At 38.8% G+C, this 27,262-nt stretch overlaps 1 protein-coding gene across 6 annotated transcripts in view; it reads left to right on the forward strand.

Annotated features, from left to right (window-relative positions):
- RPGRIP1L (RPGRIP1 like) overlaps positions 1-26,211 on the forward strand; it is a 141,483-nt gene extending 115,272 nt beyond the window's left edge. For 4 of the 6 annotated variants that reach the window (XM_048816996.2, XM_075118349.1, XM_048816995.2 and 1 more), the window contains 3 exons: positions 4,118-4,202; positions 14,247-14,380; positions 24,104-26,211. In XM_048816996.2, the coding sequence (XP_048672953.2) occupies positions 4,118-4,202; positions 14,247-14,380; positions 24,104-24,207 (323 nt within the window). In that variant the 3' untranslated portion in view covers positions 24,208-26,211. Of the gene's footprint in view, positions 1-4,117; positions 4,203-5,230; positions 5,754-14,246; positions 14,381-24,103 lie in introns of those variants that run through there. The other 2 variants (XM_075118351.1, XM_075118350.1) reach the window with 2 other exon arrangements.
- The last annotated feature ends 1,051 nt before the right edge of the window (positions 26,212-27,262 follow it).

The raw sequence follows: 27,262 nt of genomic DNA on the forward strand, positions 1-27,262 counted from the left end.
CACCACCTTAACATTTGTGATTTCATTATGAGATAGCTGCAGACTAGCTTTACAATTAGTAAAAACAAATCCTGTAAAAGAATAATATCTTAGATAATCTCAGTTGATCAGTGCATGGAAGATCCAATCCACAAAATGAATTCCCCATTTCTAGGCAGAAGCAGGGTAGTTCCCCTATCGGTAAGTCTCTGTAGCTCCCCATAAATGGTGCTCTGCTGAACTCAGAGGACAGGGAGGGAAGCAAATCTCTTGGATTTTGGCATGGAAGTCTTGGTTGGAGGTAAATCAGTTTAGAGTTGCATTATGTCACTATAAGTCCCCTACATAGCTGTCCTTTGGGACAGGCTCTGCAAGAAAATTTTCCTAAAAATCCATGAGTGCTTCCAAACTCTACAGCCCCCCAAAACCATCCCAGGTAAGGTGATAGTGCGAGGAAAACTTAATCACCTCTTCTTCATCTCAGACATGTTCCTACAGTTTTTCTTTCACAAGAGGGAGTGACCTGAGCCATAATAAGCAGTTTATTCGCGTAGACTTTTCAATACAGGTGAAACATTTAGAATAAAATTAGTGTCTGCTAACTGTATGAATGCCATGTCAAAGTACACATTTCAGAGTGAATCTAGCTTTTATTTCATTCAGTCTGAAAAATATGGGAAACATTTTGAGGATCCAGGTAAAACCCACATTTTGTTCAACCTGGAATAAATAGGTACATTGAGATTTGACTCTTAATTTCACCTAAAATATATTTTCAGGACAATACAAAAGATCAAGTTTACTTGACAAACATTGATAACAAGGAAACAGCATTTATATTTCATAGGGATGGAAAATATTGCTATGAGAATGCTGAGAAGGCAAGAAAGTGGTTAGGAAATAAGATAAATGATAGCAGGTCTGAAAAATGTTATCTTTGCTTTATATAAACCTTCCAGGGGATTGACAATAGAATGGAAAAGATTAATGAAATCTTCCAAAGTTTTTATGAGACTTACACAGATCAGAAGCCTTTGTCTCTGAGGAGTGAAGAGTTGATTATATGGACAAAATGGAGTTATGTTAGTAGATGAAGAGGAGACAGAACTTCTGATTTTCTTGTTAATGGTGGGATACATTTTGGTTTTAAAATAAATTAATGAAGGAGCTGGACTCTAAGGAAATTTGGTTTCCTTGGTAAAACTCTGTAACAATGTTAAGGCAGTATTAGCCCTAATATTGGAAAGCACTCTTGGTTATATAGTTCAAAGAGATGGTTCCTTTCCTCTACCACACATCAGTACTAGATAAGGCACTGATTCCTCATAATTTTGATGGGACCCCGTTTCAGCCTTTACAGTAAATACTCTTATTAGAGAGGTCCCAGAAAGTATTAAAGAACTTAAACCTAATCTTCTGTACTGATATTATGGTGGCTGTCTTGGAATGCACTATACCAGTAATCTTTAATGAGGTACAGGAGTTTCAAAATCTTTCAGTTTTTAGGGTTACTTTGGAACAAATTGAAAATGATCATTCTGGATACAAACTGTCATTAGTTAGTGTTACGTGGTCCTCCAGCTATTGGACACAAATATGAGATGCTGTATGCATTGGAGCGGTGTTGTAATCCTGAGTAGTTTGAGCATTTGAAAGCAGTTATTCACCACTAAATCTAAAAATCAAAGTTTCTCATCGCTGTGGTTAGTCATCCTCCACCCAAGCTTGCCTAGGTTTCTTAAGATACATACTGTATATTCTAGATTTCCATGGGTGAGAAATGAATTCAGGTGTTCAGCTTTGAATATATATTTTCTTTATTATAGAATAGTTTCAGATTTAGAATTAGAAGATTTAGGAAACTTCAGCCAGGGTCGGGAAGCCGCTGGTGATGTGGTGAGTCCTTTGAAGTTGTTTGGTTGTCTGCCTGCTGCCTCCCCATCAGTTCCTTCAGCGGTCCCTGGAGTTTTCAGCAAATAGCACATGTGGGAAGGCATCCACACACCCAGAGGAATACCAGATGGCAGTGATAACTGATTTTGCTATCTGCCAGTATAAGTAGGCAAAGATGCTGAAGATGGAGGACTGAGAGGATTTAGGGGTCTGACAAACTGTGGTGACTCCTATAGACTATTGATCCCTTGCTTTCATTTAACCAGAGGATGCAAAAATGATGTGATTTCAGGAAGATTCCAGATCTCAGTGATGTTGGCTGTTACCTGGAAGTAACTCCTATTAATAAGGATGCTTGTTCCTTTGCTCCTGCTGGAGAGGTGGAAATTGGGAAATGGATTTGGACTAATCCCAGCTCCACTGACCATGTTCATACAATTAACTGGGAACACTGGAGAGCCCAGGACTCCGTAAAGCATGCTCTTCGTAGCAATTATTCTCTTCATAAAGATTTGACAGGTTTCAGAGTAGCAGCCATGTTAGTCTGTATCCGCAAAAAGAAAAGGAGTACTTGTGGCACCTTAGAGACTAACAAATTTATTTGAGCATAAGCTAATAAGATAATAAATTTGTTAGTCTCTAAGGTGCCACAAGTACTCCTTTTCTTTTTATAAAGATTTGAGAAGCTCATCTGTGAAGAATTAGATTGAGCCTCCATAGAACTCTTTGAACTTCTGGATCCCAATTCTCTCTATTTCCCAGTAGGATGAATAATTCCCATTGAAGTAAATGTGTGTTACTCATACAATGGGGAGTGGAAGGGGTAGAAATCAGGCACCCCAGAGAATGTGTAAAGTGTAGACTCCTGTCAGCATGAAGTGAGGGATGAGAAATCCTTAATGTGAGATGGAGAGAGGAATGAGTATTCCTGTGGGTGTATAATATGGTGTGATGAGTGGGAGGGTAAAGGGGGATTTCTTAGTGGTGGAGGGAGAGTAGGGAAGAGATTCCTTAAATAGGAAAAGGAGGAAAGCCATTTCTCTGGTCACATCTCCTTCACATGATCTTCCAAACACAACCCCCCACCCCCATACCCTATGGGAGATAATGGAGTGGTGAGTCCCCTCCAGCCCTGCAATCATGAGTTCAGCAGGGGAACTAGGACTGTTCATGTGAATGGAATGTGGAAAAAAGAAAAAGCATAATAGACACAATATCTGTCATATATATTAGAAATGGAACAGACTTAGGAATTCCCAGCCAGCCTGACTCCTGGAAGCCAATGGACAGGTGTCCCCTACAATATGATTTCCACTGCTTGATATTGTTGGGTTTTAATTGTCCCTATCTGATGGGGTTTACACCATTTCCTTTGGAAGCCTGTTCCGCATTAATACATCTTTTCAGGAAGTTTCTCAAGCAGAAATCTTTCTTAATTTAATTTCTTTATTCCTAGTTTCACCTCCATGCAGTGAAGCATAATAATTCCTCCTCTCCCTTGCTTTTTAAATCCTTCTAATTCTTGGAGACTGTTACCATGTCCTAAGAAAGAGGCCCCTTTCCAATGAAGGAAGTCCATGCCAGAAACCTTCATATGGAATTTTCTAAAACCCTTTTTCTAATTTTCTCATCATGGTTTTATCTCGTGGGATTTTACCGTCTTTCACTTTCGTGGTACAAAAGAATTAAGTCTGGACTGGTGGTGGGTGTGTTTCTAAACGAAAGCAATACAGCTTTTTTTTTTTTTTTTTAAATAAACATCAAGCTGTGGGTTTCCTCAGTCCACTGGTCTAGATGCCTCTCTTATTGAGTGTTGTGGCGGGAGGAGGATTAAATTACCGAGGCTGTCAGAAAGGACAAGCACTCTGCCATACATTATCATTATTACTAGCTTCTTGGGTGAAAGAAAATGCAGTAAATCCCCTCATATACAAAGCAATAAAGACCACTAGCTTTTACAGTCATGACTGCCAGTGCTATTAACAGAATAACAGCCATGTGGCACACTTAGATGCTGCTTCTATCTTTTCTGACATTGTGCACATAAAGGTGGCAGTGACATGACATTGGATCACATGACTGTTTAGATTTAATTCTAGCTTTCATTGTTGCATTTCTTAGGAAGCACTGAGGAAGGAAACTTGTTTTTTCTCATTTTTTTTTCTGTGAACGCCAAAAACAAGATTATTCTAATTTTAGTTGATAAATAATCATATTCATTTGGGGTTTTTGGTTTGCTTTCCAGTGATTCACGTGGATAAGGTGAATAACCTTGCAAGGAGAGAATTCCTCAAATCTGTACTTCAAGAATCAGAGTTGAATACTGGCAGGTAAATATTGGTGGTGCAACACCAGACAAAGTCTTTGTAAATACATGCATACAGTTTGTGACATGGCATACCTTGTAACAATTTCTTGTTGAAGAAATATCTCTGAGAAGTTGTTAGAACTTAGCACCAACTCAGGATAACTTAAGGTTGATTTAAGTTCCCAGTAGTATGTTATAACTGCATATTATGGTTGACTGCAATATAAAGCAGAGCTGGAGCCCTACTATAGTATTTTCATTTTATGGCATGTGACATGCCTTCCAGTGACATGAATTGCATGTGTCACACTGGCTTGTCAGCCACCTAAACTTTGATGTGGTGACATGCATGTCCCTTCCCTGAGTGGTTTTTCATATGCCTTGAAATGATGCAACCCTCTCTCACTGTTCGTAAAAGCAATTTCCATTGTGTCACATTTTGTTCAGCACACAGTGTTCTGGGAAAGTTAAGTAAATATATATTATCAATGTTATACCTGTGACAGATTTAAAAGTGTATTTATGAATTAAGATAATCCATTCATTGCATGCTGCTCTCCAAGTATTCTAGGGAGTGTAGGAAACCCACAGGGTGTCCTTGTGTCCTGTCTTTAGTCCAGGGGTTCTCAAACTGGGGGTCGGGACCCCTCAGGGGGTCGCAAGGTTATTACATGGGGGGTCGTGAGCTGTTAGCCTCCACCCCAATACCTGTTTCTCCTCCAGCATTTGTAATGGTGTTAAATATATAAAAATGTGTTTTTAATTTATAAGGTGGGATCGCACTCAGAGGCTTGCTATGTGAAAGGGTTCACCAGTACAAAAGTTTGAGAACCACTGATTTAGTCTAAAGCTGTGTATAAGTTCATGTAGCAGACTGCTGTTAGCTACATAAATGACAAAGTTTGAGTGTAAATTAATTGTACCAGAGCTAATTGTAATTTACTATGTTTGTTCAGGTCCAAACTTCTTTGGATGGTAGCATACATATTATTTGTTTTTACTAAAAACAAACAAAAAACTCAACAATACTTATACTGTTTTCTTTTGGAGGCCAGCCATCACAAATGTAGAGGACCGACCCATTGATGTGAAGATCCATGCCATTTACAGGATAGTGGAATACCTACTAATTGTGTTTGAAGTGTGAGGTCATTTAATTATTTACACATTCACAGATACCCAGTGACATGTAAGGGCAGAGTTTGGTAATAAGATAGTTGTGTCTCTTTCTTCAGTTTAACTTTAAAATTGAGTTCCATCCCTTGGCCAGAAGACAATTTTTAATTAAATCGGACAGGAAGCAGATCCCATAAGAGCATGGAAATATCACATCAAAAGCATATTGAAGTTCCAAAATACAAATAAATTTTCATTTCAACAAATAAGCAGAGGACATCAGTTTTACCATGTAAATTAGCAAGTTGGAGAACACAGTATACTAGAGAATGCTACAGCACAGAAAACTAAGTCTTATTTTTTTTCTACCAAGGGTACATTCAGTGAGGCAAATAGCTATTCATGTAGGCCAAATACAGTAATTATATTCATTTCACACATTTGCCAAGCAGCATCTGAGCCATCTTGCAGAACAGCTCATAGTCACTATGAAATAACTGAAGGAAGTAGAAACAGCAATGGCATCCTCACCATGACAAAAAATCCCTTCTCTTTGTGCTCACTTTCACTGAAATTAATTTTGTGTTGGTGGAACATTTATCATAGCTTGGAGCCCTGGACTATGGAGATATTTGGATTCTGCGCTGACTCAACATCAGGACAAGAGACTTGCTACTAGTCCAGTCTCCAGTTCTGTTCCAACAATGGGACCACTAGGAGAGGAAACCCATGACATGGCATGATCCTCCCCAAAGCCATTGGTTTTGGATCTAGCTCATTTTAAAACTGGCTTAGCTGCTCTCTCAACACGTTTGCATTCACACGGCCTTACGTAATAATATCAGGGCTTTTTTAGCTGAAACAGGAACTAAACTAATTCTTTAAAGTTCAGGAAACAAAATGAACGTGGATATGAATATCAGTCAAAATTGGCTGCACATGGTCAGGGCAAACATTTTGGTTTTATTATAAACGCAGTTCTATGAGGGGGGTACATATTCAGGTTTTGGTGGGGAGAGATCATCTTGGGCAGCTTTTCAAATGAATCCTCACCCTATCACATGCAACATAGATGAAGTGACATTGTAAGGACACTTAAATACTACAGTGATGGGGTGCCATATTAGAACCTGCATAAATATATGGCTAAGATGGCAGACATATCCAGTTTTGCTCTTCTGGGAGGAAAATCACGGTAATGAAAGCCCTTTGAGAGATGGAAAGAAGTAAAAAAAGAGGTGAAATTCAGAAATCCTTAGGTCTTCATGAGAAGATGGACATGCATTTCTGGTAAATATATGCTTATATGTGAAATTAGTCTGATAAATAGCATATCTCCACTCTCATCCATTATCCTTTTCTTAAAGAACAATGTGTCTTTCTTTTAAAACTTTCCCTTTATTTTTTTTATTAGTTTATATTTAACACAGTACTGTACTGTTTGCTTTTTTTTTTTTTTTTGTCTCTGCTGCTTCCTGATTGCGTACTTCTGGTTCCAGGCGTGTGGTTGACCAGTCAGTTTGTAACTCTGGTGTTCGTAACTCAGGTTCTACGGTATTGGAAGCCAAATGCTGTTGCCATTGGTGTTTGATCTTCTGGATCGCTTTAAAAGTTAAAGTACTCTCTAAAGCCACATCTATGATATAAACACAGGGATTAAATCTCATTGACATTGATATTTTCATAGATTTTTAACATAACATATTTGGTAATAAGCTGCAGAGCCAAACTTTTGTGATGTGACCAAATCTTATAATCATAGCAATGATTAAAGTGCTACTGAAAATAACAAATTTCACGTTGTATCTTCATGTTCCTTTGCCGTTCTATATTTACAGGTAAACAAATGCAGTTCAACATGGCAGTTCATATATTCAAAAGTGGATTTTTCTGGCTGTTCGTTAGAAAATGTTTTCAAATTAACTCATTTGTTCTCCATTTTTCCTACTGTTTCACTTCTTCATGTAGAAAACTTCCTTCCTGAGGTTCATTTTGGTTCTATACTTAAATAAATGGCTTTATTGGCAGAAACTGCAATGATGTTTGGCATTCAGTGTATGCCACCTTATACTTATCAACCAATAAGAAAATATGAAGCTAAATAGAATGCTTTATTGTATTTAACATATGAGCAATAGGTAATCTGAGGAAATGGGGGCCATTCCTGGAATCGCATTTAGGTTAGCAAATGTGGAGTACCACACAATTTTCCTTCTTATGAGGCCCCACTAACTCTCTTCAGAATACTCTTCATTTTTTTTTATCAGGAAAAGGCTTTGTCATTACACCACAGAACTCAGTCAGAAGACTCAAGTCTCCTGCATTTTCCCCACAGACCTATTATATAACCTTGGGAAAGTCACGTACCCTCTCTGAGCCTCTGTTTCTACTTAGTTACCTTATACAAGTGGTGTGAGTCCCTACTGCATTAATGTTTGTCAAACTTTTTGAAAGCATGGATAAAAGTGCTAAATAAGTGAATATCTATTTTGATTTTGTGTGCAGTGTTGTAGCCATGTTGGTTCCAGGATATTAGAGACAAGATAGGAGAGACAGTATCTTTTATTGGACCCATTTCTGTTGGTGAAAGAGTCAAAGCTTCCCTCTTTCACCAAAAGAAGTGAGTCCAATAAAAGATATTACCTCATTCCCCTTGCCTATGCTTTGATTTTATTTATTAAATCCACCAGTTATTTATTAAAATACACTAGGGCTGTCCAGCAATTTAAAAAATTAATTGCGATTAATCGCACTGTTAAACAATAATAGAATACCATTTATTTAAATGTTTTCTACATTTTCAAATATATTGATTTCAGTTACAACACAGAATACAAAGTGTAAAGTGCTCACTTTATATTTATTTTTATTACAAATATTTGCACTGTAAAAACCAAAAGAAATAGTATTTTAATTCACCTATTACAAGTACTGTTGTGCAATCTCTTTATCATGAAAGTTGAACTTACAAATGTAGAATTATGTACCAAAAAAAATCTACATTCAAAAACAAAACAATGTAAAACTTAAGAGCCTGCAAGTCCACTCAGTCCTATTTCTAGTTCAGCTTATCGCTCAGACAAACAAGTTTGTTTACATTTGCAGAAGATAATGCTGCCCACTTCTTGTTTACAATGTCACTTGAAAGTGAGAACAGGCATTTGCATGGCACTGTTGTTGCCAGCATCACAAGATATTTACATGCCAGATGCACTAAAGATTCGTATGTCCCTGGATGCTTCAACAACCATTCCAGAGAACATGTATCCATACCGATGATGGGTTCTGCTCGATAACAATCCAAAGCAGTGTGGACCAACCCACGTTCATATTCATCGTCTGACTCAGATGCCACCAACAGAAGGTTGATGTTCTTTTTTGGTGGTTTGGGTTCTGTAGTTTCCACATCAAAGTGTTGCTCTTTTAAGACTTCTGAAAGCATGCTCTACACCTCGTCCCTCTCAGATTTTGGAAGGCACTTCAGATTCTTAAATCTTGGGTCAAGTGCTATAGCTATCATTAGAAATTTCACATTGGTGTCTTCTTTGCGTTTTGTCAAATTTGCAATGGAATTGTTCATAAAACAAACAACATGTGCTGGGTCATCATCCAAGACTTCTATAATATGAAATATATGGCAGAATGCCGGTAAAACAGAGTAGAAGACATACAATTCTCCCCCAAGGAGTTCAGTCATAAATTTAATTAACGCATTATTTTTTTTAACAAGCATCATCAGCATGGAAGCATGTCCTCTGGAACGATGGCTAAATCATGAAGAGGCATATGAATCTTTAGTGCATCTGGCATGTAAATATCTTGCAACGCCAGCTACAACAATGCCATGCAAATGCCTGTTCTCACTTTCTGGTGACATTGTAATTAAGAAGTAGGCAGCATTATCTCCCTTAAATGTAAACAAACTTGTTTGTCTTAGCGATTGGCTGAACAAGAAGTAGGACTGAGTGGACTTGTAGGCGCTAAAGTTTTACATTGTTTTGTTTTTGAATGCAGTTATTTTTTGTACCTAATTCTACATTTGTAAGTTGCACTTCCATGAGAAAGAGAAAGAGTACTTGTCTGAGGTGAATTGAAAAATACTATTTCTTTTGTTTCATTTTTACAGTGCAAATGTTTGTAATCAAAAATACTATAAAGTGAGCACCGTACACTTTGTATTCTGTGTTGTAATTGACAGTGATATATTTGAAATTGTAGAAAAACATCCAAAAATATAAAATAAATTTCAATTGGTATTCTATTGTTTAACAGTGCGATTAATCGCGATTATTTTTTTGAGTTAATTGCGTGAGTTAACTCCGATTAATCAACAGCCCTAAAATTCACCTCTCCTATGAAATCTTCAAATCACTCAACAGTGGTTAAGTAGCTGGTACCCATTGATCACAGTTCATTACGCTTACAATAATTGTCTCATTGTTACCTTGATCTCCTCCCACTACCCCCACGCCCCAAAAACCCTTGTCTGTAAATTGTCTTTACCTGTTGTCTCTTGTCTTATATGCAGAATGTAAGCTCTTTGGGGCAAGAACCATCTTTTTCTCATAGGTGTGTATAGTGCTTAGCACTGTGGGGTTGGGCCTCAGAACAGTAATTAATAATAAAATGTATTAATTTCCTCTTGCTGCCAACGGTAGTCCTGTATCTGGAGTACTCACTGTTTAAAGAAATTCTGTTTAAAATTCCTTTATCCCTTGGACGTCCATTTGCATACAAGGTTTGTTTCGGTATCCACTCTTCTTCCCTTGGAATTTTTATCAAATATTTCTCAATGGTACCTTTGATAAGGTGGCAAAGTCTTTGCCCACCCTGTTAGCAGGTAGTGGACCCTGCTTGGAAATGCTTACTGGTTCCTGCTGACTCATTGGTTGCACTGCTGATTAGCCTACTAAACCACAGAAAGGGAATGTAGGGAGTGGCTCTCTGGGCAGAGGGAACTAGAGTCTGTGAGAGAGAACCTAGAGCAGTGGTTCTCCAACTTTTGTACTGGTGACCCCTTTCACATAGCAAGTCTCTGGGTGCGACCCCCCCACCCTTAAAAATTAAAATCACTTTCAAAATATATATTTAACACCATTATAAATGCTGGAGGCAAAGCGGGGTTTGGGTTGGAGGCTGACAGCTCATGACCCCCATGTAATAACTTCACAACCCCCTGTTTGAGAACCCCTGACCTAGAGGGAAACACTAGGAACAGCCTCACAAGGATAAGAAATCTTATCCCTGTGTTGTGTTTTTGCTATTTTAACTGCCAATAAGAAAGAACCCTACAAAGATTGAGTTTGATCACTGTGTATTCTGTGCTACAGTGAGGTAAGGACTCTGCTGGTTCACAGTTCCTTCTTCTATCTTCACCATCCCAATCACATAACTGATTTCTCCCAGTGTTTGAGTAACCATAGTTGCTGAGTCACCTTGGCTGCACTCTGTGCTTTTAAGAATAAGTACCCGATACTCCAAACGTGCCTTTGTCAGTCTCTTTTAGAGAGTTTGAATAGTTTTCTCTGATGTTCATTTGATACTTCTCTTTTGTATCCAAGAATTATTTCCTTTTTTGTTGTGTTTTTTTATTTATTTGCTCCTGTTGTTTAGTGCTATGCCAAAGATTTTAGAGTTGTATCCATCATAATCTGCCAGATCTTCTGCCTTCTTAATGTAGCTTCCGAGGTATTCTTTTTTGTCCCCTTTTTTTTCTTATTTCAGTATGTTTGTTGTTCCCTAAAAACAGGTGTTTAAGTAAATAAACTAAATATGTATTGTTAATTATAGTAACTGAATACAAAAATACAACACTATAAAAGTATGTTTCAGTGGTTGCTAATACTGTTAAAGGCTTTTAGGAGGATTTGTTTATATTTTGTTTAAGATATCATCTCTCATGGACCTGGATTTTGTGTAACTTGATTTTCTCATTGTGGATCATGGTTTTTGAACAATATTTTAAGTGGTAAAGTTTACAAGGATTCATGGTTTAAACAGCATTGCCAAGACATATCAAAAGAGTAGTTAGCTCTGAATTCCTGTCATTTGGTCAGTCCCAGTATCTTTGGCCTCTGCACAGGCCACTAATTGAAGTCCGCTCCAACAGAACACTACAATTATATCTTTAGAAGGAAAGTAATACTTGGATGCAGTGACTGAAATTTAAGTTTGCAGAAGATATGCAAACATTTTGTATAGCTGTTGGGCTTAGACATTAAGGATGGGCAAGTATTCCCTTATTTGAATTGGATAATAATTGTGTTCAGAGGTCTTACCAAATACACTATATTTAGATTTTTTTAAAACATACATTGGGGTACACAGTAATGGGGATAAAATATTAACTATATTTGTCAGGGGAATGAGGGCAGCAGCATGAGAGCAGAGAAAAAATGGGAAATTAAGATTTTTTTCTTTTATGGATGTTGATAATGGACATGGCAAAAAGACACAGGGATGGGGGACATAGGGCACAGCAAAAGGAAACAGAATAGGCAAAAAGTTTGGCAGGTATGTATGAGGCATTCAGTGCATGCAGCTGCAACAGCAGGAGGGCAGGTAAAGAGAAGATCAGAACTGATTTTTTTTCCATTTAAATTGTAATAAGTGTCTTTATACCCTTATGAAATTATCATAGCATTATTGACTAAGACAAGAATCACTCTTTACTGACGATGGTAACTATCAAAGGACTCAAATTAATGAATACCGGAAATCCACATGGAGATGCACTTGCTGTGTATTTATACGTGATTGCTGGATTTAATTACTATGCAGCTTTGAACACCAAATACATAACACTCTATTACAAAGTTAAACCAATTTCAACTTCATGAAAAAACTTGTACAGATATTACAAAGATGTTATTCTGGGGCAGCAGGTTTCGGATTCTAACTTTTGTTGTTGTTTTGGAACATAGAATCATAGAATATCAGGGTTGGAAGGGACCTCAGGAGGTCATCTAGTCCAACCCCCTGCTCAAAAGCAGGACCCATACCCAATTAAATCATCCCAGCTAGGGCTTTGTCAAGCCTGACCTTAAAAACTTCTAAGGAAGGAGATTCCACCACCTCCCTAGGCAACGCATTCCAGTGTTTCACCACCCTCCTAGTGAAAAAGTTTTTCCTAATATCCAACCTGAACCTCCCCCACTGCAACTTGAGACCATTACTCCTTGTCCTGTCCTCTTCCACCACTGAGAATAGTCTAGAACCATCCTCTCTGGAACTACCTCTCAGGTAGTTGAAAGCAGCTATCAAATCCCCCCTCATTCTTCTCTTCTGCAGACTAAACAATCCCAGTTCCCTCAGCCTCTCCTCATAACTCATGTGTTCCAGACCCCTAATCATTTTTGTTGCCCTTCGCTGGACTCTTTCCAATTTATCCACATCCTTCTTGTAGTGTGGGGCCCAAAACTGGACACAGTACTCCAGATGAGGCCTCACCAATGTCGAACAAGAACTAGTGATGTTTTTCTTAGCTAGGATATTCTCTTCTAGTAACTATTACAGATGTGTAAATTCCCAAATATCATACAGCTGAATATTTTGCAGTTGATTTACTGCTTCACTGAATATGGCTAGTATTTCTGCTATCTGGCTGATTTATTATTTGGTTTGCCTAGCCCCTATATCTCTACCATCTATTTATCATGATTCAGTATAATGCCAAAAGAGTGAGTGACCTTTGCATTTTGTTGTGTGCCTAGAGTTTATTATGTGGTATAACGCTGAAGTAAAGCAGCAGATCTTCTGCTTGAGGACTTTCTGTAGCACAGAAAGATTTAACCAGCAAAATTCTGACAATATTTAATTAATCATTTTCAGCCTGAAGTATACATATGCCAGCCACGATTAAAAACATAACATGGAAATTGATTATTCCAGGTTCCCCCTCCACCCAAAGACAGTTTATTTGCCATTTCAAACAAATTGCAAATAAAGGTCATCACAGTAAAAAGCACAGTAGTGCTTTACATTTTCAAAGCATTATACATACATGAGTGCTCATAAAAAGCTCTGAGAGTTATGTGGGAATAATCATTTCTGTACTTCAGTTTCCTAATTTTGAAAATGGTGAAGTAATTGAACAATATGAGCTAAGAATTTAGAAGTTTCTGGCTCTGAGAGGTATGTTCAGTCCTGTAGACAATTCTGCCTCTCTTAATATATTACTGTGTGATCAACAATTAGGTGTCACCTTATGAAAAAATGTATTTAATCTAAAACAGGGGATCTCAACTTGGGGTCACAAATGACCAGTCCTTCCCATATTTCTAATTGGAGGAGGAGAGGTATATCTCAGCCAGCTGGGAAGGCAGTGGAGGTGTACTTGGATGATGTGCTATGAAAAATTGAGTCCTGCTATGAAAAGTGTTGAGAAGCACTAATCAAAAGCAGTGGCTTTCAACCTTTCCAGACTACTATACCCCTTTCAAAGGAGTCTGCTTTATCTTGCATATACCAAGTTTCACCCCACTTAAAAACTACTTGCTTACAAAACCAGACATAAAAATACAAAAGTGTCTCAGCACACTATTCCTGAAAAATTGCTTATTTTCTCATTTTTACCATATAATTATAAAATAAATCAATTGGAATATAAATATTATACTTCCATTTCAGTGTACAATGTATAGAGCAATATGAACAAGTCATTGTATGAAATGTTAGTTTGTAATGACTTCGCTAATGCTTTTTATGTAACCTGTTGTAAAACTAAGCAAATATCTAGATGAGTTGATGTACCCATGGAATACCTCTGCATACCCCCAGGGGTATGTGTACCCCTGGTTGAGAATCACTGATCAAGAGTTGTTTTATATGCTAAATTGGGAAATTCTAGATATGCTCTGCCTTTATATTTGTTTTATTCTCTGAATTTAGTCCCCAAGTGATTGGGTGTTATGGATCATTTCAAGAGTGAGAATTTTTGTTTTATTCTCAGCATACGATTTACAGTGGTTAGTGACCCTCCAGAAGATGAACAAGATCTTGAGTGTGAAGACATTGGCTTTGCTTATGTCAGTCTAAGGGAGATATTTCAGAAAGAAAGAGACATAATTGAGCAAGATATTGATGGTAAGTTTAGCAGAATTCTTAGGTTTAACTTTTGACATCTGTTCATTTCAAAATTTTACTAGAGTTTTTCTTCTCTACTCTGAGAGGTTTAATACTTAATGATTTAATTATTATTATAATATTGAACCATACAGTATCACTTTAATAAATTATCACAGTTCATCTGCACATACAACTTATTCCTGAAAATAAATAATATTCCCTAAAACTGAAAGAACTTAATAGAATTAATATAATCTTCTAACTAAGAGTTATACAGTCCCTGGTTTGGAAAAAATCTGAACAGTATTACTAGTAAAGTAGTTTAGATTAATCAGTTTACAAAACCTGAGACTGTTAGGCCTAATTACTCACTAGTATATTTTTATCTTTTGTACAAGCAGAGTATTTCTTTAAATGCCAGGAAAGCCTCTGAACTTCTTAATTTTATATTCAACATTTTTGTCAATAATTTCCTACTGCAAATATCCATTGCAGGCAATTATAGCATCTCTGTGGTGTCAAAGGGCCAAATTTTGGTTCTGTTGAAGTCAATTTGAAAACCCCAGTGACTTCAATAAGTAATTGGGTCCCCCAATGTAGACCCTCAGGTTTTAGTCCCACAGAATGTTCATGCACTGTGTATAATACACACATGGTTTATGTAGTTCAACTGTCTGAATTCATGCTAAATATACCAATTCTGAATCTTAAACAAAGATACTCTGTCCTCTGTATGAAATGTGTATCTAAGACATGACAAAAGAGTATTGATTTACATTCGATATTCAGTTAGAGCAAACTCAATTACTGTTGATTAATTTCCCATCTGGCAAACATAGGTGGTGATTGTCTGTCTGGAGCAGGGAGGACCACCTGAAGAAGTATGATGAGATGCTGAATCTTTCATTTTCTTGTGGGGAGGAGAGAGGTCTCCCTCCTGGCTTCCTCTAGCCCTTCCCATCCCCCACCTGGCCTCCAGCCTAAACAGTAACATCTACACTGCTATCTGTAGCCCTATATCATGAGCCTGAAACAGCTCTAAAACTCACTGCCACTGAGGTGGGGTTGTTTTTTTTTTTTTTGGCAATGTAGATGTACCCTCAGAGTCCCTCCCATTGCCCGAGGTCACAGGGAAGAGACTACAGCCAATACACTTCTCTTTCTCTTCCCCACCTGATGTGGGAGCTGACTTGGTGTTGGACGTGCAGAGGAAACTGAATGATGGGATATTGAGTTCTTGAGTTAGTAATGTGGTGGGGCTGAGTGGGGAATGAGTGACTGATGCTTCTTATCTATTCCCGATACCCATTTTTTGTGTGTGCTTGCAACTGTGCTGGAGCTGAAATTCCAGAGTACACTATGCACTTCTAAGTTCCTAGAGCACATGCCAGAATTCAAGTGAAGTAGGTAAATGATGAGAACAAGCAGATTTCCATACACTGAAAGAGTTTCAATTCTTTGAATCAATGAGTATGTGGGTTTGGGCTGGTTCTTATTTTGCCTGAACCATTTATTCTCTCCCTAGCAGTGATGATTCTCTGAAGAGCTATACAGAACATTATCTATTCTAAGTAGTCTCTTAACAGAGAATTTTTGTGTCCTCCTACCTTTAGTCTTCTAGCTCTTCAGTCATATTTCCCAACTGACAAAATTGATTTGTTATGTAAACGTGATGCAGTGGATACTAATCATAGAATATCAGGGTTGGAAGGGACCCCAGAAGGTCATCTAGTCCAACCCCCTGCTCGAAGCAGGACCAATTCCCAGTTAAATCATCCCAGCCAGGGCTTTGTCAAGCCTGACCTTAAAAACCTCTAAAGAAGGAGATTCTACCACCTCCCTAGGTACAGCATTCCAGTGTTTCACCACCCTCATGGAGAAAAAGTTTTTCCTAATATCCAATCTAAACCTCCCCCACTGCAACTTGAGACCATTACTCCTCGTTCTGTCATCTGCTGCCATTGAGAACAGTCTAGAGCCATCCTCTTTGGAACCCCTTTTCAGGTAGTTGAAAGCAGCTATCAAATCCCCCCTCATTCTTCTCTTCTGCAGACTAAACAATCCCAGCTCCCTCAGCCTCTCCTCATAAGTCATGTGTTCTAGACCCCTAATCATTTTTGTTGCCCTTCGCTGGACTCTCTCCAATTTATCCACATCCTTCTTGTAGTGTGGGGCCCAAAACTGGACACAGTACTCCAGATGAGGCCTCACCAATGTCGAATAGAGGGGAACGATCACGTCCCTCGATCTGCTCGCTATGCCCCTACTTATACATCCCAAAATGCCATTGGCCTTCTTGGCAACAAGGGCACACTGCTGACTCATATCCAGCTTCTCATCCACTGTCACCCCTAGGTCCTTTTCCGCAGAACTGCTGCCTAGCCATTCGGCCCCTAGTCTGTAGCGGTGCATTGGATTCTTCCGTCCTAAGTGCAGGACCCTGCACTTATCCTTATTGAACCTCATCAGATTTCTTTTGGCCCAATCCTCCAATTTGTCTAGGTCCTTCTGTATCCTATCCCTCCCCTCCAGCGTATCTACCACTCCTCCCAGTTTAGTATCATCCGCAAATTTGCTGAGAGTGCAATCTACACCATCCTCCAGATCATTTATGAAGATATTGAACAAAACCGGCCCCAGGACCGACCCCTAGGGCACTCCACTTGACACCGGCTGCCAACTAGACATGGAGCCATTGATCACCACCTGTTGAGCCCGACAATCTAGCCAGCTTTCTACCCACCTTATAGTGCATTCATCCAGCCCATACTTCCTTAACTTGCTGACAAGAATACTGTGGGAGACCGTGTCAAAAGCTTTGCTAAAGTCAAGAAACAATACATCCACTGCTTTCCCTTCATCCACAGAACCAGTAATCTCATCATAAAAGGCGATTAGATTAGTCAGGCATGACCTTCCCTTGGTGAATCCATGCTGGCTGTTCCTGATCACTTTCCTCTCATGCAGGTGCTTCAGGATTGATTCTTTGAGGACCCGCTCCATGATTTTTCCAGGGACTGAGGTGAGGCTGACTGGCCTGTAGTTCCCAGGATCCTCCTTCTTCCCTTTTTTAAAGATTGGCACTACATTAGCCTTTTTCCAGTCATCCGGGACTTCCCCCGTTCACCACGAGCTTTCAAAGATAATGGCCAATGGCTCTGCAATCACAGCCGCCAATTCCTTCAGCACTCTCGGATGCAACCCGTCCGGCCCCATGGACTTATGCACGTCCAGCTTTTCTAAATAGTCCCTAACCACCTCTATCTCCACAGAGGGCTGGCCATCTCTTCCCCATTGTGTGATGCCCAGCGCAGCAGTCTGGGAGCTGACCTTGTTAGTGAAGAGTAATGTTTTCTACCCTTGAAACTACTTTCACAAATGCACCTAAAATTCTTAATAATCATTGTTTTGAGAAGTCATTAAAAGTGTAACAGGCAGAACTGTTGTATTTAGAACTAATTGTTGTTCTGCCAACATGTAGCGATTAGTGTAGGAAAATATGTTTTCCTTTTCTTTTTCCTAGTAACATAGGGAACCATTATTTGTTGACATTTTGTTTGTTTTAGATAAACTGTACCTATAATATTAATAGTAATAAATAGATGTGATCCCTTCCATCATCCCCTGGTGTCTTCAAATGTCCCAGATGTTAATTTCATTTTAGGATATGAAACTGCCAAATCTTATGAAGTAGTTTAGATGAAAGCTAAGAAATTCTACTTTGCCATGCTTTTTGTGCTTTTTGCTGCACTTGACAGGTTTCAGAGTAGCAGCCATGTTAGTCTGTATTCGCAAAAAGAAAAGGAGTACTTGTGGCACCTTAGAGACTAACCAATTTATTTGAGCATAAGCTTTCGTGAGCTACAGCTCACTTCATCTGATGTTGTAGCTCACAAAAGCTTATGCTCAAATAAATTGGTTAGTCTCTAAGGTGCCACAAGTACTCCGTTTCTTTTTGCTGCACTGTAATTTTAATTTAAACCGGAAGGAAAGTACCAGTGTAAAAAGTTATAAACAGGTATTTGAGTACTGTGACAGTCAACAGTGCTGTATTACTTTCATTTCACTTAATCCTCCTATAAAACATTTTGAATCTTGGATACCTTTCATGTTCAGGGTAAGAGAGGGACTAATTATCCTGGCTAACTGGTAGGTTTTATGCAAACCATCACTATTTGTTTTGTATTCTGTTCCATTTAGAGTCTTATACAGCATCAGTGTGTGTTCTGAATGTCTAGAACATGTGAAATTAGAGATACATGAACAGTTCTTCGAGTAGTATCCCTATGGGTGCTCCACTGTAAGTGTATGTGCACTGCTGTACCTTTAATTGGAGAATTTTGGTAGCAGTCTCCATTGAGCCCGCACATGTGCTCTCCCTCCCTCGTGGTCTGCCTCAAGGCTATCTAGCACTGCGTGGGCAACCCCCCTGCCACAGTTCCTTCTCAACCACTTTGGCCTTGAAATGGAGCGAGCAGTTGTCCCTTCCTTACCTGTGATCCCTTTATGTGATTGGCATAAATCGTAGTTTTTTTTTTTCTTTTGTTCTCCTTAGCAGTTAGTGTTTCCTTTTTTACTCCGGTCTCCATGACAGTGGTACTGAGACAGGATTCTTGGCTATGCCTTTCTGAGTTCCCCAAAGAGCTGCAGAAGACTTCCAGTTTGAAGGGCCCAAACTCTTCGCGGAGAAGACAGATTCTTCTCTCCACATCCTGAAGGATTCCCAGACCACATTACACTCCCTAGGAATCTACACTGCAGGACAGAAGAAAAGATATACCTTCAGCCACAGCACAGGTCACAATCTCCTCAGTACCCCCCATCTCAGCGGTGTTACGAGCTGCAGTGTAAGAGGACCAGGACTCAAAAGTGGAAGCAGTCCACATCCCGGTACACAACCTCTCAAACCGCCTCTTCTAAGCACTTTTGATGGGTTGGTCAAGGGCCCAAACAATTATACCTTGCAACATCAGCTTCCATCTACACACCTGTCATACCTCTTCAAAAATTGCCTGGCCCTACTTCACAGCAGTTGGGAGAATACCACTTCTGACAGATGGGTCCTGGAGATTATTTTAAAGAGTTACACCATTCAATTCATATCCCTCCCCCATTCCAACCCTCCTTCTCCATCACCCTTCAGGGACCCTTCTCATGAGAACCTACTTCATCTGGAAATATATCATTTGTTATCCCTAGGGACATAGAACCAGTCCCAGTGCAACTCAGAAGCAAGGGGTTTTACTCCCATTATTTCCTGATCCTGAAGGCGAAGGGAAGTTGGAGGCCCTTTCTAAATCTAAGAGCATTAAACAAATATGGGAAGGCACAGACATTCAAGATGGTCACATTAGAAACCATTATTCCAGCTCTAGAACAAGGAGATTGATTTCTGGCCCTCAACCTACAAGATGTCTACTTCCATATCTCAATACAGCCATCATACAGGAGATTTCCTACGGTTTACCTTTGGGCAGGACCATTATCAGTACAGACTGCTCCACCCAGGGTATTCTCCAAGATTCTCTTCATTGTAGCAGCGCACTAACTCCAGTACAGGGACTGGAGTTTATCAGCACCAACCTTGATGCAGTACAAGCGAGAGCATTCCTCCCGCTATGCAAACTCACCACCCTGGGACAGGCCTCTCTAATAGGCTGGGGAGCTCACCTACACAACCACAAGGTTTAGGGCAAATGGCCTTCCACAGAAGTGACCTTCCATATCACTCTTTTGGAGCTAAGGGCTGTCAGGAATGCCTGTGCACACTTTCTGCCTTTCATCAAGAACACCCACATAAAGTTCATGATGGACTTAATATGACTTGTATGTTTTACATAAATCGCCAAGGGGGTGCCAGATCTGCCAGGAAGCACTCAAACTTTGGAATTGGTGCATCCATCATAATGTGCTCACCTCAGCTGTCTATCTACCAGGGATACAGAATGTGACAGCCGACAGTCTGTCGAGAATTTTTGTCACAATCATGAATGGGAACTGAACTCAGAGGTGCTACAAGACTTATTCGCCCTTTGAGAAAGCCTGACTACAGATCTCTTCATTACTTACTGGAACAAGAAATGTCCTCATTACTGCTCCAGGGCTGGCCTGGGGAAACATTCACTGGAAGACTCCCTCATCCTCATGGGACGGGGACCTCTTATATGACTTTTCCGAGTTTCCTCAGTTATCCAAGATCCTGTTAAAAATTCAACGAGACAAAGCAAGAGTTATTCTGATTGCCCGTCCTGGCCAAGACAAGTCTGGTTCCCTTACCTGACACAGATGGCAATATGCCCTATGGTTCCTCTTTGGACCATTTTTCACCTTCTCTCTCAAAACAATGAGCTGATCCTTCACCTCAACCTGCGGGTCCTCCACCTCCAGGCTTGGCTTCTTCTTAGTTCCAAGGCTTAGAGGCAGAATGCTCTGACGAGCTGAAAGATGTGTTGCTACACAGCCAAAAGTTGATCACTCAACATACTTACCTACAAAATGGAAACAATTCCAAGTTTGTTGTCATTCTAAATACACAGACACAACCTTATCTTCCCTCCCTCTCATTTTACACTACATTTTAGACCTCAAGAGGTCACTCTCTCCTCACATCAGCTCCCTTAAGGTACATCTAGCAGCGAAAACTCTTTCAACCGCCAGGTAGACAGATATTTGGTGTTTGTTCACCCACTGACGTGTAGATTCCTTAAGGGCATTAGAAATCTCTTCCCGCATGTGAGAGCACCCACTCCAGCCTGGGATCTTAACATAGTTCTCAGGGCTTTGACTAGGCCTCCCTTTGAGTCCATGGCAACTTGCTCTTTCTTATACCTGTCCATGAAGACAGCATTTCTAATTGCCATCACCTCCGCTGCGCACATAGGAGAAATAGCGGCCCTGATGGCACACCCACCATTCACAGTCTTTTTTAAAGACAAAGTAACTCTAAAGCCATATCCCAAGTTTTTCCCTACTTTCTTTTGAACTTTCCATATGAATCAATAGATCCATCTCCCTGTTTTTTTTCCCAAAACCACATTGTGACAACAGGGAGACAATTCTGCATATGCTAGATGTTAGAAAAACACTAGCATTCTACTTGGACAGGACTAAAGACTTCAGGAAATCCCCTAAACTCTTCCTTTTGTTCACAGAAAGATCCGAAGGCTCTGTGATATCATCTCAAAGACTATCCAAATGGGTTTTTGGTTGCATTAATCACTGTTATCAAGAGCGCAACCTGCTGCCTCCGTCCAGAGTCCATACGCACTCCGCGAGATCAATTTCTACCTCGATCACATTCCTTAAAGATATCGCTATCTCAGTAATCTGTAGAGCAGCGACTTGGGCCTCAGCCCATACTTTCGCAGAACATTATGCTATCACTGAATATTTGGCCCCCGACGCCATCTTCAACTCCACTGTACTCTGTAGTACGAGACTCCACTCTGAAGTCCCAGCCTCCAGTGGTGGGTACTGTTCAGGAGTCACCGACAGTGGAGCACCCACAGGGACAGTACTCAGAGAAGAAGAGGAAGTTACTCACTTTGTGCAGTAATGATGGTTCTTTGAGATGTGTCCCTATGCGTGCTCCACAACTCGCCCTCCTCCCCTCTACTTCAGAGTTCTCTATAGGGCTCTGCAGTAGAGAAGGAACTGAGGTGGGGTTCACCCACATAGTGCTAGATAGCCTCAAGGCAGACCATGAGGGAGGGAGAGCACATACGCAGGCTCAACGGACACTGCTACCAAAAATCTCCGATTAGAGGCGCAGGGACACATCTCGAAGAACCATTGTTACTGCACAAGGTGAGTAACTTCCTTTTATTACACCACAACAGGAAAAGAACATCTCTCAAGAAATTTCCTCAGTGTAAATCATTGTAAAAATATTCTTCTTGAAGATCAGGCCTTTTAGGTCCAGACCTTTACTAAATTTAATAATAATAGGCACTTATTGAATATAGCACCTTTCATTTGGGATTCTCAAGCTCTTTACAAATAATGAAGCTTATCAAAATCCCTCTGAAGTGGTGGTGGTTATACTTTTTTCCATTGATGAATAAACTGATGCACAGAGAGGTTAAAGGGGCACTGCGAACTCAAAATCTAGTTAATTAAAAAAATGGTATAAAAGTAGTTTCAAAAACTACATCTACACTTTGCCATTTTTGTGGTTTTAGAATCCCATTTTCTTTTTAAAATGTTTTACTGTCCTGGGTTGTATGGAAGGCATGCAAGAAGATCCGGAGAAAGTGCTTGACACAAGGGAAACATTGGCACTAAATATACACTAAGTGCTATCAAAAGAACAATGTAAATAAATGGAAAAAATACAGGAGAAATAGTGTTTTTCTCTAATCTTTCAATTTATAGCAATCTTAAATGTTACTTGTGACAATAGTAGGTAAAAAGAAAAACATCCAAAAAATGTACATTTTAAGCTAACAATGTACACTTTTAGTGCCTTGTCCAAGCATGCACAAAATCAATAGCAGTGCTGGAAATAGAATCCCGGAGTCCTATCCTGTCTGTCCTTTAAGTTATCAACTACACAACACTGTCTCTTGTACATATAAACAAACTTAAAGTTACAGAGAGTGCCTTACCCTCTTCTTATTCCAAGCTTGTCCTGAGCTGCCCTAACAGTCTGGAAATAGTGGCATGAAGTAAAGCTGTCTGCAGGTTCCCAGGTGAGGTATCCTGGTCCCTGCAATGAATACAACACATAATCATACCATTTGCTTACTGCTAAATTAGCTCTGAGGGGCTGTTCTGACCCAACTGCCACCCCCAAAACTTTGTGTTTATTCAAAAAAAAATTCTATTGAGACTTTCGTTAAGAGGAGCCTCATAGCCTTGCATAGAGGCCCAGGAGAGAGGAGTATGTTTGCTAGCAGCACTTTGGCAATCACAGCAGCAGAGCCTCTCATTGGACTTCTTTAGACTGGAAAAATTAATGGTATTTTAAAATGTGTAAACTTAATGTTAAATGTCAAGTTTTTAAACACCATTGAAGCACCCAATGTAGACAAAGATGTTGATTTTTAAAAAATGTGTTATCTGGTCACGGTTCACCCTAAGAGGGAATAATGTCTTTGTCTACATTTGTCTACAGCATGCAAGAAGCCTGGAGTCAAAATCATATTGTGCTTCACTCGGACAACATCAGCTTGTCATCTGTATATTAATATCTGAACTGCATGATTCAATCCCCAATCATGCACACAGCCGGCTATAACACAGACAATTCACACCTCATCTGCTTGTGTACTAATGCATAGATAACAAGGGTCTGATTCTGCTGCTACTGAAGTTGATGGCAACACACTCATTGACTTCAGCAAGAGCAGGATCAGACCCTAAATGTATATGTGTCCTCGTGTGATATTTATTTACTATGAAAAATGAACAAACAATTTGGGAAGGTATATAATAAATACTGCTTTCTTAGCTTGAAAATTAAACCTTGCACCAATCATTATTGAGGTGGAATTTAAAGTATTCCTCCATCCTAGTGTTGAAAGGACTCAATCCTGTAAGGTGCCGAGCACCATCTCCTCCCCCTCACTTCAGTTGGGTAGATAGTACTCAGCATCTTGCAGGATTGAGCACTAGAACTGACAGCCATTTTTTTAACCTTGTATGGTTGCCTTTTAATCTTCCCAAATGCTAAAGTGAAATAATTGTAAAACAAAAACTAAATTAAATTGCTAATATTGTTGTCTGATGTTTCCTTTCTAGTTTTCGATTCACAAGATGATAGTGCAATAATTGGAAAGCTCAAAGTAACAGTGGAGGCCCTCCATGTTCTGCGCTCAGTCTATGAGGAACACAGAGATGACTAGGAGGCATGAAAGAAAAGTGTGCCTACAGATGCTACTTCTCCCAGTGTAAATACATGCTTGATAGCTCTTCGAAGATGAGATTTTTGTAATTACTACAGTATATTTAATGTATAATTTATATGAAAAGCATGCTTGATTTATAGTTGTAAAGTTTTGTATACTTTTCAGTCTGTTTGTTTTTATATTTCCCCCTAAGGCTAAGACTCTCTCCACAATGGACAACGTCTTGTAAATAATTAATACCTACATGATTGAATGATGTGCTTTATTTGCATTTTCAACATTTTTCTTACATAAAACAGTAATAAAAATGCAAGTTGAATTTTTAATTTTTAATAAAAAAGCTTAAGCCTTAGAAAACTGATTAAAAATACTTTTATGTTATCCCTAATCACCCCACTAAATGCAATGCCTGTGATTAGCCTCATTAAGAATTTTATACTGTGAAGATTTTATTAGAAGCAATATATGAAAATCACTTGGATTAATGTGTTAATCTGCCTCTTTAAAATGCTAATATCCATTTTATGCACATTAAATCTCAGTATGCGTTTTCTTTGATGCGTGCAGTTTCTATCAATTAAATATAAAGAATGAGGCTAGTTGCAAGACTTATTGAATTACTGCAAGCTTTTTTAAAAATAACTTTTGCCCTTCTACTAACATTATAAGTAGTTGTTTATGATTATCATGATTTGAAGGAGGGGGAGGGTGGACTCAATTTTCATATGCTGTAAAAGAGATTTACAGTTTCAACTAACAGCTATCAAAGCACAGAAAGAAAATATAAAAGAATCAATCTGATTCAGTTCCGCTTAGTTTGAGCTGTAGGGACAGGCAAGTGTTTTTTGATCACTTTTAAAACTTACATCAAACACATACAATGATCCTTGTATCTGGATAACCAGTGGCTAGAAAGGAGCTTGGAAAGTTAATTTTCTAGCTTTTAACCAATCTCAATGAAAGATTTAATTGATATTTTTAATGGAGTTGTGAATCAATGCAGGAAAAGGATTGTCTCTGGAGAACTAGGATATAATGCATTTCATTTTTTAATTTACTTTATTTGTCATTTTCTTCAAAGGATTTTATAGGCTGTGGGTTTTCACTGTTTGCAAACAGGCTATGTTTCTTCATAAGCATATGTAAAGTATTCAGAGAGATAAGTAATTTATTAAAATCTACCTAATTTGCCGTGATATATTAAATCTCTGCTTCAGTGATCACAGACCATTTCATTTAGAGAATTAGGCATTCGCTCTTTGTGTGATTAAACCTCTGGAAAATGAGTTCTTTGCTCCTATTTGTGAACATTCAAAGCCTGCTAATGGCAAGAAGATGGAATAGATTATGAGACAATTCATTACAGTTCAACAGCAAAAAAAAAAAAAGCAGCTATAATGCAAAAATGCAAGTTTGAATATCTGCATACAGTTTGAACTATCTGTGCTCTAATCACGTTAATAATGTCTCTTCGTCTTTAGGAGGCTTTGAAATGACATCCATACAATATTAATTTGTTGATGTACATTATGAGGCCAATGGAATATATTCTGACCACAGATCTCTCTAAATTCTGCCATGAACTGATAGATGCCTCCATTTTAGGGCCTACCATCTCCAGGAGCAGTGTTGCTCTCATCCAGACTTTGTAAATCCTCACAATTCAATCCTCTGGAACATTCTGGAGACCACAGGCATCAGCATTCCTAAACTCCTCCATTCCTTGTAAACAGACATAAGTATGTCACTTGGGCTGGCTCTTAGCTCATCGTTTTGGACACTATTTCTAGCTTTCTTTGGCACTGTGCATCTGTATTGTCATTAAGACTGGTATTATGTATTATGGTAATTTAAAACAGCTAGATTCAACACTGAGACTAACCAAGTGGCTTTTCAGAAATTTAGTTGTGGTATTCTACCAGGAGGTTCATATTATTGTTCTGATACTTTCAACCCAAACTAAATATCTTCCACATAAATAAAGAAGTGACTTGTATTGATTTTTGTGACTGTTTACTGAGCTACAAAACTATTACTAATGCTTATTTTCTTCTGAAGTAAACCATGTAGTAAAATTAGAAAATCAGTCATATTCATCTTACATGTTCATCAACCATGTTCATGTTATATTTACAGTAGCACCCTTAACATTTAATCTTCACTATCTGAAGTTGGAAACTGAGGCTAAGCTATCAAATTCATTACACACCGATCTCTATGGTAAATTACTGCAGTATATTCTGGTTGATATTTGGTTACATCAGGGGTAGGCAACCTATGGCACGTGTGCCGATTTTCAGTGGCACTCACACTGCCTGGGTCCTGGCCACCGGTCCGGGGGGCTCTGCATTTTCATTTAATTTTAAATGAAGCTTCTTAAACATTTTTAAAACCTTATTTACATATAGCAATAGTTTAGTTATATATTATAGACGTATAGAAAGAGACCTTCTAAAAATGTTAAAATGTATTACTGGCACGCGAAATCTTAAATTAGAGTGAATAAATGAAGATTCGGCACACCACTTCTGAGAGGTTGCCAACTGTTGGGTTACATCATGTTAACCATTCTCAGTGACTATGACATTAACATGTATAATATGCTTCAGGTTCTTAACCATATTTCATTGTAAAGCTTACTATTTTCTAGTTTCTGATTTTAAAAAAAAATCCCAATTCTTTTCATATTGTTGCTAGTAAAACATGTTATTTAGTGTGGATTTTCCCAGCAAATGAACTGAATCGTATTACATCTCGTGCAACCTACACATTCAAAAATTTCTAGTAATTTTTTTTTTCCCTGCAGTAAGTAGTTTGTACTTCCAACCTGCAGTTAATCCTGGGTCCAAATTGTAACTAGTGCAGGAAAAGTAACACAAAGAGGTACATACAGAAACTGTAATGTTATCATTTATATGTGCATAGATTCTAGCTGTGAGCAGCTTGAAAAAAATCCCCATCTGCAAACGGTTCCATCTATTGCAACTACTTTTGTCTAGACTAAAACAAGACTGTGTTTTTTAATGTATTAGCAAACACATTTAAGTAAGTA

Source organism: Caretta caretta, chromosome 12 (genome assembly GCF_965140235.1).
Source record: "Caretta caretta isolate rCarCar2 chromosome 12, rCarCar1.hap1, whole genome shotgun sequence".
NCBI lineage: Eukaryota > Metazoa > Chordata > Testudines > Cheloniidae > Caretta > Caretta caretta.